The sequence below is a fragment of the Monodelphis domestica genome, chromosome 4 (genome assembly GCF_027887165.1).
Source record: "Monodelphis domestica isolate mMonDom1 chromosome 4, mMonDom1.pri, whole genome shotgun sequence".
Taxonomy (NCBI): Eukaryota; Metazoa; Chordata; class Mammalia; order Didelphimorphia; family Didelphidae; genus Monodelphis; species Monodelphis domestica.
The window spans coordinates 14,258,953-14,272,668 of NC_077230.1; the positions used below are offsets into that span (position 1 = coordinate 14,258,953).

The 13,716-nt window shown below is 36.6% G+C and overlaps 1 protein-coding gene across 11 annotated transcripts in view; it reads left to right on the forward strand.

The window, feature by feature from the left end:
- The first annotated feature begins 2,759 nt into the window (after window positions 1-2,759).
- SYNJ1 (synaptojanin 1) overlaps window positions 2,760-13,716 on the forward strand; it is a 132,589-nt gene continuing 121,632 nt past the window's right edge. For 4 of the 11 annotated variants that reach the window (XM_056826064.1, XM_007493285.3, XM_007493284.3 and 1 more), the window contains exons 1-2: window positions 2,761-3,069; window positions 3,523-3,665. In XM_056826064.1, coding sequence (XP_056682042.1) covers window positions 2,921-3,069; window positions 3,523-3,665 — 292 coding nt within the window. In that variant the 5' untranslated portion in view covers window positions 2,761-2,920. Of the gene's footprint in view, window positions 3,070-3,522; window positions 3,666-13,716 lie in introns of all 11 variants that reach the window. The other 7 variants (XM_016433164.2, XM_056826066.1, XM_007493280.3 and 4 more) reach the window with 5 other exon arrangements.

A 13,716-nucleotide genomic window follows, 5' to 3' on the forward strand; every position in this document is an offset into this window, starting at 1 on the left:
CAAAGTTCTTTTTGTTCATGTTTTCCCAGAGCTAGTTCTGAGGGTCTAAATTTTCAGTTCTTCCAAGGTGGTGTTACCCTAAGGACAGATGTATTTACTAACTACCCTTCTGGCCTGTGCTCTGGTCTGTAAGTGACCACAAGCATTCTCCTCTGCTCTGGATCTGTGACCAGTCCCAGCTCTCTCATAGCCACCAGCTCTGAGGACTTGAGACTGAGATCTGGATCCAGGTATTGGCAATAAACTCTACCCAGTGCCAGAAAATGGACCCCTGTAATCTTCTGACAAATTATCTTGACTCTCTTCTGCAATTTCCTGCAATTTTCCCACCATCTTAGCTCTGCCCCCCCCCAATTATTGTGTTAAAAGTAGCCAAGTCTTAATCATCCTTACAATACTGTTGTTATTGTGTACTCTTTTTTGCTCTGTTCACCTCACTTTGTATCAAAGGAATTTATATTAAAATTTCTTCCTATAATAGCATCTTTTTGTTCTGTATTCTGGACCACATAAAATAGTGGATAGATATCAGGGCAAAACCTAGGTTGGAAAAATATGTTGATCATTTCTAAATTGACTCCAGCCTTGACTCCAGCCTTTTTCACCTCTGCCTTTTCCACAATCTTCATTTGATTAAATACCCAGTCCCAGCATGCTCTCTTCTAACCCAGCTGTGCTGCTGACTCTTGACTCTCCAAACTTTTTATGCTTTGCTACCTCTTGGACAATTTACTCCTAAATGTAGAGATTACCTTTCTTTTTGCTTATATTGAGTTTCTAATATTTAGCATGATGCCTGGCTCATAGTAAGCATAAAATTGGTGCTTTATGGATAACTGTATTTCAACATAATTGGTTTCTTTCATAATCCTATGGATATTTATATTATATATTTTAATACATTCCCAGAAGAGGCCCATATACTTCATTAGACTGCTCAAAGGGTCCATAACCCAAAACAGGTTAAGAACTCATCTTCTAAATAGGAAATTCTCAACCTTTTTGGTCTTGTCTCCTTTACTCTTAAAAATTATTGAGGACACCAAAGATTTTTTATTTTTTGTGACTGACAATAATTTAAAATATTCATTTTAAGATAATAAAACATATTAATATTAGCATGTTAGCAGAAAGTTTTAATGAAAAAAGAATCATCTTCCCCCCCCAAAATTAAATTCGGTGACATTGTTTTGTCTGGCTTAATAGAAGACAGCTGTATTCTTAGATGTTTCTGCATTCAATTGTTACAACATGTTTTGGTTGAAGAATGTCAAGAAAATCTGGCCTCATCACCTAATTATGTAGTTTGAAAAGGCAGGAATATTTCAATAGGCAAATATCTTTTTAGTATTATTATGAAAGTAGTATTGAACTTTGAGACTGCTGAAAGGGTCTTGATGTCCCCCAGTGGGGCCAGGCCTTCAGATCACACTTTGAGAACTGCTAATATAAATTGTAATGAAAAATTTGAAGTGAATATCCATTGTTTGGCTGCCAAGATTTTAAATGAATATACTAGATGATCCAAATTCAGTTAGTTTTTTAATATTCTAATATAAAAAAAAATTGTTTCCACAGTAGGCTTAAAGTTTGCAGTTGACTCACTAGGGCATCTCTTTCATCTAGGCCAATCACTTAATTTTTATGCCAAGATCTCTGAGAAATCACCTTAACCCTACCTCCCCATAATCAGTTTTGTCAACAAGCTTTTGTTAAGTGTATTACTCTGACCCTGGTACTGTGGCAAGCACTGGGAATATAAATACAAGCAAAACAACAACAAAAAACCCAGACAGACAGTATCTGCCCGTCAGGAGCTTACGTTCCAATAGGGGAAGATTAACACTAAAAAGGAAGCTGGAAAAGGAATGGGGGTGGGGAGAGGATCGAAGGTACTTGGCTCAGGAAAAAATTCAGGAGCATCCAGTGTGCAACCGGGAGGGGAACCACGCCCACCGCTTTCAAAGAGTGGCTCTGGGTGGAGAGGTTTCTAGGGCATCGCAGACAAAATCGAGTCAGGGATGCAATGTGAGGAGAAACTGAAGACAGACAATGGTCTTATCATCTCAAATTATGGGGTTGGACCAGGTTCTTTTAAAATTATGCGTTGCTCTCTGGAGAGAGAACACAATGCTTGCGATCCCCACACAAGGGGCAGAACAGGACAGTACCTCCTAATTCCAACATTCTCTGTAGAGGGAAAGAGTGCGGGCCTGGAGATCTCCGGCTCTGCGGTGTCACAAATTTGGGGGAACAGCGGAAGGGAAGGGAAGGGAAATAGATGCTTCTGGGAGGCGGAGTCCCCTCATTCGGCCTCTTCTCTAAGCTCCTCCTCTCTCTTACCCACCCCACCCCCGCGCGGGGTGGGTCCTTCCAGCTCTGTAGTCTGCGCAATGCGGAAGAGATGGCCCCTCCAGAGCGGAAGTGACGCTCCCAGGAGAGGCGGTACTGGCGGCAGCGGCTGTAGTGGCAGAGGCGGTGGTGCCCGTGCCAGGGACAGAGGCAGCCTAGGCGGCCAGTCTGCTGGGCTGCTGGAGCCGGTGGAAGAAGAGAAGGCGAGCCCACTGCGGGCGTGCTGGCTGGGGCGCAATCCGAGTCTCAAATCGCCAGAAGAGAAGCCTTTCAGCTCCCAAGGCGGCTCAATTAGAGGTAGAGGCCCGTGTGGAGCAGCGGCTTCTCAGCGGGAGCGGGGAGGAAGGGAGGCGGCTGTGAATGACCCCGAGGAGGTCGTGACAGCCGCTGTCAGGGGTGGCCAGGCAGCAGTAGAGCGTGTCGCTGCTGGGTCCTCTTCCCTCGCTCACAATGGAAGGAGTTCGCTTGCCCCTCGGGGAGCTAGCGTTCCCGAGTGACAGCCCCGGTGAGGGTGGGGGTGCTGTCTGATGGCGCGACAGCTTATTTTCCGATTTGTGCGTGTATGTGAATGGAGAGCTGGGTTGGGGACTCTCCGAGCAGTTCTCCCTTCGTCCGAACCTTGGAGCTTCTTCGCTTGAAAGCTCAGGCTTCGAGGGTCTTTGAAAGGGGGCTGGTGACCTCTGCCTGTGCCTCTGCTCCCTCCGGAGATTGTGTTGGGTAATCTTCTCTGTTCCTCCCTCCTCTCTTAAGGAGAATCGGCATTTTCCTTATTAACCTTCCGCGTCAACTCCTTCCCTTCCTCTTCCTCCCACTGGGGCCAATTGAAGTTTCCTTTACTTATAGTGTCTCCCTCTCTCCCTCCGCCTCAAATGAGCTCTTTAATTGTCCTTTTCTGCAAGCATCTCTAAATATCTGTCAACAGCATTTGGACTTGTAAGTGATCAAATTATGCCCTGTCTTTTCACGGGAACTGAGAGCCCCCCTCCCTTTTTTTTTTTTTTGGTAATGGTTTATTTTTTCATTTCAGTCTCTCTTACCTATCTCATTCCTTTTCCCTTCTCCATCATCATCCAGACAGACAGACCCACGCAAAACCTGGCAGGAATTTCCTGGTGCTTTGCGGTCAGTACTGCAGAGGGAAACATCATTTGCTGCTTTTGACTTTTCCAGGGCTGCCTCTGAAGAGAGAATGGCGTTCAGCAAAGGATTTCGAATCTTTCAGAAACTGGATCCTGCACCATTCAGTCTCTTAGTGGAACCTAGAAATAAGGAAGAATGTCTCCTGTTCGAGTCTGGTGCTGTAGCAGTGCTCAGTAAGTCTGCATATATATTGTTAAAAATTTTAACAACTAGGTTAATTGAAAAAATATGAATTCAACAATTTTGTTTATTAACATTAACAAAAATCGTAAATTGCCTTCCATTCAGTAAGTTATTTTAATTTTTCATCTCTACCTTTCTAATGAATTTTATTTTCCTTTATTCCATGCCGAAGTATTTTTTGAAGTTAGATTTTCCTTGTGCCCTCTAAGTAAAACTAATAATTCATGCCCTATGAAGTCCTCTGAGTTGAGGTTGCTGCTCAAAGAAATTGCATTAATTTTTTCTCTGCTTTTGACATTGAAATCTACTGCAAAGATCTCTGTACAATTTGAAAAGTTATTCACTCCACAAGCAGAATATCTTACTAGAATTTTTTCAAGTTGCATAAACATTTCTTATATTTAATGAGTTGTATATGGCCAACAAATTTGTGATTTTGCCATCCAATCAGGTCTTCAGAGGTTCTTTCTGATAACAGTTACTGCTTATTTAGTGAGGTTTTTCTTTAGGTTAGTATAGCACTGCCATATTTAAATATTGGGTTTTTTCAGGTATTATTGAAACATTGAGCCAATTAGTGGCATATCTTAAGAACTGTTTGGACTCATGATATATGAAGGATAGTTAATGGGCTAACCTGATAGTATAACAAAGCTTTAATAGTGTATACCATTTGTTTGGAGGAGCAGGAATACATTTGAAAAATAGATTTATTTTAATGTACTAGAGAAAGATTTCTTCTTTTAAACTTTTAAGTGTTTAATAATAATCATTCATAATTAACATTTTCACTGGCATTCATTTATACCATTTTTGATGAAGTATTATTGAAGGCAGGAGAGGATAAAGTATTAAAAGCTCTAAGTGGGTTTTTTTTTTTTGCAAACATCTAAAATTATCCTTGCAAATGTTTTATTTATTTTTCAACATAACAAGCATTTATTAAGCAGCTTCAGTGTACACTGGGTATTTAAAAAAAAGAAATAGTATTTGCTTTCAAGGAGCTTATATTCCAGAAAATGAAGAATATTTTACATTCACATAAAACTTAGGTTTGCAATGCACTTTACATACATTTTCTAACTTGATCCTCACCAGTCTTTTGAGGTAAGAGCTCTTATTACCACACTTTACAAATGAGGAAAATATCCTTCATAGAAACTAAATGATTTGCCACACAATTAGTACAAGTGTGAGGAAAGGCTTGAATGCATTTCTTCCCGACATTTGAGTCCCACACACTGTCCATTTTAACAGATTGTCTCTTAGTATTTTAACTTCGTCTTCTCAGTTTCTTCATCTCTAAAATAAAGAGGTGTTGTACTAGGTAATCTCTAAGGTCCTTTCCTATGCCAGAATTCTGGGACTACCTATGGAGACTTGGAATCACATAATTCCATGATTAGAAGAGACCTTCACGTTCATCTAGTTTGACTTTTATCTAAAACATGTATTCCACTGACAATATAACTAACAAATGGTTTTGCAAATGTTTTAAATTATGACTTGGTCTAGCAATCATATCTGAATTCTAAATGTTTCTATAACTTAAAGCAAAATTTTATCACAAAGAATCAGTGTTACTGTTTTCAACCATTGTGGAATCAGGTTAGGAGTTACCATTCTTCGAATCCCCAGGGCTTAGCACAGTGTCTTACACATAATATGGATTTAATTTTCTTGTCTCACAGAAACTTAAGCTCAGAGAGGTTCAGTGACTTTATTCCAAGGTCCCACAAGTAGTAAGTAGCAGATTGGGGCTTTGAACCCAGATCCTCTGACCACAAATCCAGCAGTGTAAACTGTGCTTCTTTTTCTTCTATCTTTATTATGTGAAATTGATGCTTTTAAATGAAGTGTAAGATTTCATATTTATTCCTATTAAATTTCATGTTAAATTTAATTCTGGTATTGTAAGGGTTGTTTCCTTTTTTATTCCAACTCTAGTATCTAATATATTAACTATCTAACCTTTAGAGTTTTGTAATCTGCAGATTTGATAAACATATCATGTCTTCATTCTGTTCTTATGTAGGCAGTACAACTATGTATGGAAATTATCCATTCAACAAACAGAAAGAATTATAGGTGATTAAATGTATTTTATCCATTTCCATCTTTAAGAATAATAAGATACTTAGTGCCATATGCCAGTGAAGAAGATAACTGTTACTGTTGGAAGGAACCTTAGTACAACCTGCTCTTTTTGAAAATAAAGCCTTTTATTAGGAAACACTAGAAATTTCATTAGTTTTTTCCTTCCTGTTGGAAATTATGCTGGAACCTTTTTAATTTTGAGAAATTCATATGTTAGAATTTTCACCCCAGAACAGAAAACCTAGAAATAATTATAATTTTGAATATATATGGTAGTTGTATGTGAAACTATATGAATATATAAAGCAATTCCATTATCAATGCACTAAGGGGAAAAAATCACCCAAAAAAAGACTTACTTGTTTGAAAATTTCTCAATATTTGAATTTAATATTGTAGAAACAGTTGGGCTATTTACTGGTCTTGTTCATTTTCTTTAGATTTAAATAATTTGTACTTTTTTTTCAAGAAAATTCCATTTTTTTAAATAAAGATTAGAACCATTTTTTTAAAGTAGCTCATTGTTTCTCCTAGTACAGATAATTTTCATTAAAAATTTCCTTTAAAGGTTTATTTGGCATTTAGTCTCAGGTTGAATACCAGTTAAATACCAAAGCATTTATCATGATTAAATTTACTTCTCAACAAATAAATTATAAGGTTTTTTGAAGATGATGCTGGATTCTTAAAGGCTATGTTCTGGAAAGTTTCAAATATAGACTTGATAATATATCTGAAAGTAGAGGTCTAAGTTTGGAAAGCCTCAATATGAAGTGGCCTCTGTGAACTAAATTTTTGAGTATTTCTTGAAGACCATCTACTAAATCATACAATGCTTATTTTAACAATTAGTTGAGGGAATAGCTACATTCATAAAATCAGACATCACCGAGGTATATTTTGGATGTTTTTCTCTTCCTTACCATCAATTGCAATTTTTTAAATTTCTTTCTGGTTGTAAAATAGAATAACAATCCTTGTGGTTTTCTTGCCATAAGTCAATTTTTTTTTACCTTCAGTTCAAACTGCACACTAATTTGTTACAAGAATCTTCCTAAAATATCTATTCTCTGCTCTAAAACTTTAGTGGTTCCCTGTTAACCAGAGGATAAAAAAATTCTTCTACCTGGAACAAAAGTTGTTTGGCAGTCTGCATATCCTCAAGTCAGCAAGCATTTATTAATACCGACTGCTAGGCACTGTGCTAAGTCTTGGAGATATTCAGAAAAGCAAAAACTGTCTCTACTCACAAGGAGTTTGTGGTCCAGTGGAGAAAACAACATACAAACAACTCTAAAGAAACTAGATAATCAGGTGGATACAATCTAGGAGGGGAGATATTAGCATTGAATGGATCAGAAAAGGGTCCTTACAGGAGGTGGTATTTGAACTAAGACTTTAAGGAAGCCAAAAGGATAGGGATGAGGAGAGAGCATTCGAAGCATGGGAGAAAGCCAATGAAAAATGCTTGGAATCTGGAGATGGGGTGTCTTCTTTGAGGAACAGGAAAGAATCTATTGTCACTGGATCATATGATGTATGGAGGGGAATAAAATGTAAGAAAACTGGAAAGAAAGGATCCAGGTTGTGAAGAGCTTTAAAAATTAAAGAGAATTTTATATTTGGCCTTGGAGATGATAAATCCTGGAGTTTGTTGAATAGGAAGAAGTGATATAATCAGACTTGTACCTAAGCTTTGATATAGTCAGACTAAATCACTTTGATAACTGAATGGAAGCTAAGTGGGATTGAGGATAGGGAAAAGGAGGGGGGTCTAAGCAGAAGATTTTTGCAATATTCCAAAAGTAGTGACTATGTCAAAGGAGTTTATTTGAAAGATACTGTGAAGGTAGAATGTACTAGACTACACAACTGATTGGATATGGGGAATGACAGTGAGGAATTGAATGACAAAACTGCTTTAATCTCCTGTCTCCCTAACAAACTATTCCAACATTTGCTCTTGTTAGTTTCCTATTTTTCCAGATCAAAGTCTTCTTGTCACTTTCATGAAAATTTTCCTAAATAATTAGTCCTTATTGATCTCTGAATTTTTATAGCATGTCTAATTTTAAAGATGGCATATATGTAAACTTTAGTACAAACCATTTTGTAGCAACCTTCCCAATAAACTTTTTTTTAGATCTTTACTTACAATTTTGTAAAGATAATACTTGATTAGGTGGCTTTTATTAGTACAAGTAGTTTTACGATGGTATCCCCATTAGGTTTGAGTTGTATTCTTAAACTGATTTCTCCCTGGTATGAAACAATTATTTCTTAAGATTCAGGATGGGGGAAAAAAAGATGTTAATAAGAATGAGCACAAGGGCTGTGCCAAAAATTACTAGTATGCAAAGTTTATTTTTAAAATTATTTAAATTTTATATATCATCAATGTATTCTCCATGCATTTTTTTCCTCCTTGTTAACAATTTCTCAAATATGAAATTGTGTTAAGGGTTAGGTTTCTTTTGGAAATGAATCCACATTAAAAAAAATTAATTCACATTGATTTTCAACTTCTAAATAAAAATAGTTTTCAAAGACATAGCCCATTTAACAAATTCAAGTAATGATTTTATATTTTAACTACCTTATTAAAAAACTACTCTTTCTAACAAAAATAAAGGAAGAGAAAAAACTAAAACCCAAGAAAAATGTTAACCAACTACTTTCACTGTCCCATCCTGAACTCTTTATCTTATAAAGTATCATTTATAACTGTTGTCAACTTCCTTTTTTTTTACTTAAGAGTTAGATGTATTTGATTACCAGTAGAATTTTTGAGAGATATTTAAAAATTTAGAGTACTTGGCTTAAGTTGAAATGTTAATTATAGCTTTCAAGATAAACTTGTAGTTCTTAAAATGAAGTTTTGATTTATAGGGAAGCTAAGAATTTAACATAGAATAGATGAGTGTCTTTTGGCACAAAAACATTTATTTTTTTACTTGGACATTTATTTGAATGTTAACACAAGCACCAAGCTTGTTACACTTTAGAGCAAGCTGCAATGGAATTATGTACAATACAATAGAATAGTTACAATAGAATTCTGCTGAATTCTGCTTTACTCCAGTCTTATAGTATAAAATCATTCCTTGCCTTTTCCTTGTTCTCAATAAAAGGAGTAGATAAACTCTAATCCTTTCTTGAAGTATGATCTTTGTTCTTAGATAATAAGCTGTTTAGTTAGCCACAACCTCAGAGACTTAGGGAACTATAATTCACAAGTAGATGGTATAGAAACATAAAGTAATCTTTCACACTTTCTAGGGATGATCTCAGTCTCAGGAAAAAAGATATAAAGATCACTTATAAATGTTGTGCATACATTGTTTCCATTGTGTGCTGCATGATGTTTTGAACTTTGTATTAGAACTCTTCCTCTCACATTCCTTCCATCTTCTTACATTCACAGATATGTGTCTTTTGCAAAAGAAATTACATTATGGAGCATACTTTTTCTTTCGTTCCCTGACATTACAGGACAGTTAAAAAAAAAAAAGTAGACATATTCTTTGCTCCTTGCTATCATTTTTAGATTCTGTCTTTTTTTTTGTCATTTTTAACAACCTCTCTTTTGTGGTTTACTTCCCCTGTCTCCTTTGCCCTACCTAGTACTATGTGTGTGCTCACATGTATCTAGTCTCATCTTTGGTCTCACTACCTCATGAAACTATTGAGATTTGAAACTGTGAAATTCCACTGTCAGACCATGACCTCTTATTCTACTGTCTGCCTGTTCCTTAAACCTGATTTCTGACTTCATTCTGGCCCTATGATATTCTACCCCTTCGTAGTCTTTCCCTGCCCATTTTACCCCTGCTCTGACTTCCTTTTCTCTCCTTGAAATCTTGATTATATAATTAGTTATTTCAAATTTTACACTCTCCTCTAGGACCTATTTTTCCTTTTGTTGCTTATACCTTGCTAAAGCCCAACTTCAGGCAGTATACGTCTCCTGCTTTCTTTTTTTCTACCATGTGCTGCCTAATACTGCTGGAGGAACTAAGATAACTATGTGATTAGTTCCTTTATAAAGTGATTTGCAGGTGGTCACATTATTACTAAGGGTCAGAGGCAGGATTGAATTGTAGGTCTTTGTAACTCTAAGATAAGGACTAGTCACTACACCATTGCTGCCTCTGTGAAGTATTATATATTACCTGATGATATGTATTACTTCACAACCGCCCTGTGAAGTAGTTTCCATAGGTGTTGTTATTGTTGTTCATTGATAAAGAAATTGAAGCACAGAGAAATTACGTGATTACACAACTGTTAAGTGTCAAAGTTGGGATTAGACTCTAGATTTCTTTGTTTTATCAAATTGCTTCTCTGTATTCTCTCTGCTTCTATATCCTTCACTCTACTTTAAGCCCTCATCACCTCTATAGAAGTAACCTCCTCATTGGCCTTCCTTTCTCTACTCTCTTTGATTCCTGCCACCCCTGACTCTTCTGGAGTGTCTTCCTTTCCTAGTATTTTAGAATTTCAAGATCCCTTAAGGAAAAATTTTACTTGATATTTATTTGTGGATATATTGTAACACCCCAGTAACTTCAAGTTCTTCCAGAATAAGAATTGTTTCATGTTTGTTTCACTGGTGCCTAGCAGAATATCTTTTCTATAGTAACTACTTAACAAATGTTTTTTTAATTGAATCGAAAAATAATGACATGGTGGAAAAAGAGAACTGAAAGAACAAGTCATAACTCAGCCAATCTCATGCTTTGTGACCTTAAACAAGTAACTTAATATCTGAGGACTTGAAAGTTCCTTCAAAAATAGACTCCTATGGGGGCAGTTGGGTTCAAATCTGGCCTCAGACACTTCCCAGCTGTGTGACCCTGGGCAAGTCACTTAACCCCCATTGCCTTGCCCTTACCACTCTTCTGCCTTGGAGTCAACCACAGTATTGATTCCAAGATGGAAGGTAAGGGTTTAAAAAAATAAATAAATAAAATGAAATAGACTCATATTTATGCTTTCAGAATTTGGTAATGAATAATCTTACATGTAAAATTTCAGTGGAAATAACTTCATTTAGGGCTGATAGATGGTATAGTAGATAGAGTACTAGATTTGAGGTCAGGAAAATTTGAGTTTGAATCTGGCTTCTGACACTTCCTTGTTGTGTGACCTGACCTCTGTTGATGCTTCCTTGACTGTCAAATGGAGAGCTGTGGTGAAGATCAAGAGAGATAATATTTGTAAAGCTTTTCGCATTGTGTTTGGCTTTTTGTTATTGTTCAGTTCTTTTAGTCGTGTCCCTTTTTGTCTTTGTGACCCCACTTAGGGTTTTCATGACAAAGATGAAGTTGTTTGCTATTTCCTTCTCCAGCTCATTTTACAGAGGAAACTGAGGCAAAGAGGGTGAAGTTGTTGTGGGGGGCTTGAGGTGAACCCACTGGTTCAGGAAGGGTACCCTTTGTGAGAATGCAAGACTCTGAAACTCAGCTTAAAAATAAAAAGGGAAATTTATTCATTTAGAAGGTGATGTTGAAGTTGGAAAACTGCCCCCCAGAGGACATCAAGTCTGGGGTCTTTATACTCTTTTCAGTAGTGAAGATGTATCCCTATGCCACAGTGAAGATGTGACTCTAGAGTGGTATGCACTGAGGCATTGGGGGTGGGGGTTGGAAGTTGTCATCTGACCAGGGTCTGCCTAAAGACATAGGGGGTTACCTTCATAAGTTAGGGGACAGATGGATGTCTTCAATACAACCCAGTGGTATCAAGGCATAGTCTGAAGGTGTATTTCTCTGTCTATCCACGGTCACTCGGCTAGTAAGTGTCTGAGGCCAGATTTGAATTCAGAAAGATGTCTTCCTGTCTCCAAGGCCATACTGTACTTGTAGGCTCTTATAAATACTTATTCTCTTCTCTTCTTCCCTCTTACTGTGAATTTTAAGTACCTCTACTTGTTTACCTGTTCTGGGAATGAGCTACTAAGATGATAACAACTCTAAACTTTCAAGGGTGGATGTGGAAGAATATAATTTATAGCAAAGTTGATAATGTTGATTTTTTTTTTAAAAGATCTTTGTACATATTAAACTTTCCTTGAATTTCTCTTTAACTGAAATTGTTCCTGAGGAATGCTTGCAAATCTGATTTCTGTGTTTACTTCTTTACTTAAAGGATCTATGATATCACCAGTATTGTTGATACTTCTACTAAGATAGCTTGAAATCTTTCAGCAGTTTAGTAGGTAGGCTTTGAGATCTGCTGTGGGCGGGAAAGTAGCCAATGCTCAACCTGGTAATGAGCCTCTCTGAGCTCAGCTAGGGTAGTCCCTGCACAGCAGACACAAAATTTATTATAGGAATCATATGTCATGCCTTTTCAGTTTGGTAGAATCTACCATAGCTAGCTTCCATTGGGGTTGACCATCTGTTAGCCCTTAAACAATTGCCTCCTCCCTTTTCTGTTTTCCATTTTCTAGGTACCTCTCTGAACAATTGTGTACAGGTTCTTTGCAATATGCAATAGTTTACTATATCTACTTTATATCTCTCTTGCTTTCTGTTATCTCATACTTACTCTATTAATTAAAATATGTATTAAAATTTCTCTTTTTTCCTCCTCCAGATCACTTCTTTGGGATAGGAAATTCTTGTTGAGGTTATCTTCTACCCATTTTGATATTACTTACTGAGAAAAAAATTGTAATCTTGATTTCTTTAATATTTTATATCTCTGGTGATCTTTGGGGGGAGAAATTCTTGGACCTATGTTTGTGTAGTTAGATAGGAAGATAATTTATTTTTTACCCTTTTTATGTTATTTACGTAAGAAATGTCATTCCAGTAAATTGCTCAGTTAAGTTGAAACCTGATTCCTGTAGCAGGATGGTTAAAAAAACAGGAATAAGAAACAGGAAGTCAATGGATCAGCATAATCAGAATGTGTTATTGTCAGCAAATGTTAGTTACAACCATAAATTTTTTAATGCTTATTTTTCCCCCGTAAGATGAAACTATTAATAAGTTATACTGTGTCCAATTTCCTTAACCTTCCAAATTTTTACTAGGAAAAAACAGTTATGAGGAAAGCAAAAACAGCTTAGTAGATGAGTATATTTTACCATTCACCTAAGTATGACTAAAGTAAAGAGATTAATTTTCATTTTTGGTTTTGTGGTCAGTTTTATTCCTCAATCAGCTCATATAAGACAGACACAAACACTGAAATACAGATACTTAAATATCAGGCTTAAAATAGGTTAAAAATAACATGTATCAAAAATTGTGCTTACCTATTTTGTAAGGATCTTGCTTTTTATCTGCCAGCTGTAAGATGTATGACTGTATTTCGGGTTAATGTTATGAAAATAAATCCGAGCTGGCTCAGACCACTGCAGCTGCCCCTGCTCCTACTGACAAGTGCACATAACCCTCTTGTAGGGACCCGTACCACTGGGTTGCTACAACAGGCATAAACCATGAGGTGAGGCCAAAAAAAATATCCTACTTGCCTGCCTTCAGTTGAGCTCTTTCCATTAACTTTTTATTATTTTCCCAAGTGTTTATCAAATGCTGACCTCTCATATTCATCCCATCTCTCTGATTAAGAGACTCCTCTCCCCTCCCAACCTTAGCTGCCTACATTTTTTAGCTTCTCTACCTCAACATTGCTTATCATCCCCTTAATGTCCCACTCTGTATCTACCATTTCCTTCTACTACTTATGTGTAGGTACTGATATTATTTCATTGTGTATGGTGCTTTAAACTTAATGTAATTTACCTGTTATTCTTTTTTTTAAATAATCTCCTTTTACAGTGCTTTATTTTAGTTCATGAATGCTGTTGTCCATGCTTTCTTGAGTTCACTTGAAACAATGAATTTTGCACTATCCCCTTTTTGTCTCTGTGAATCTTTGTTTCTCATTTGTTTCTTGTAATCTACATACTGTTAGATTCTGCTTTCTAAT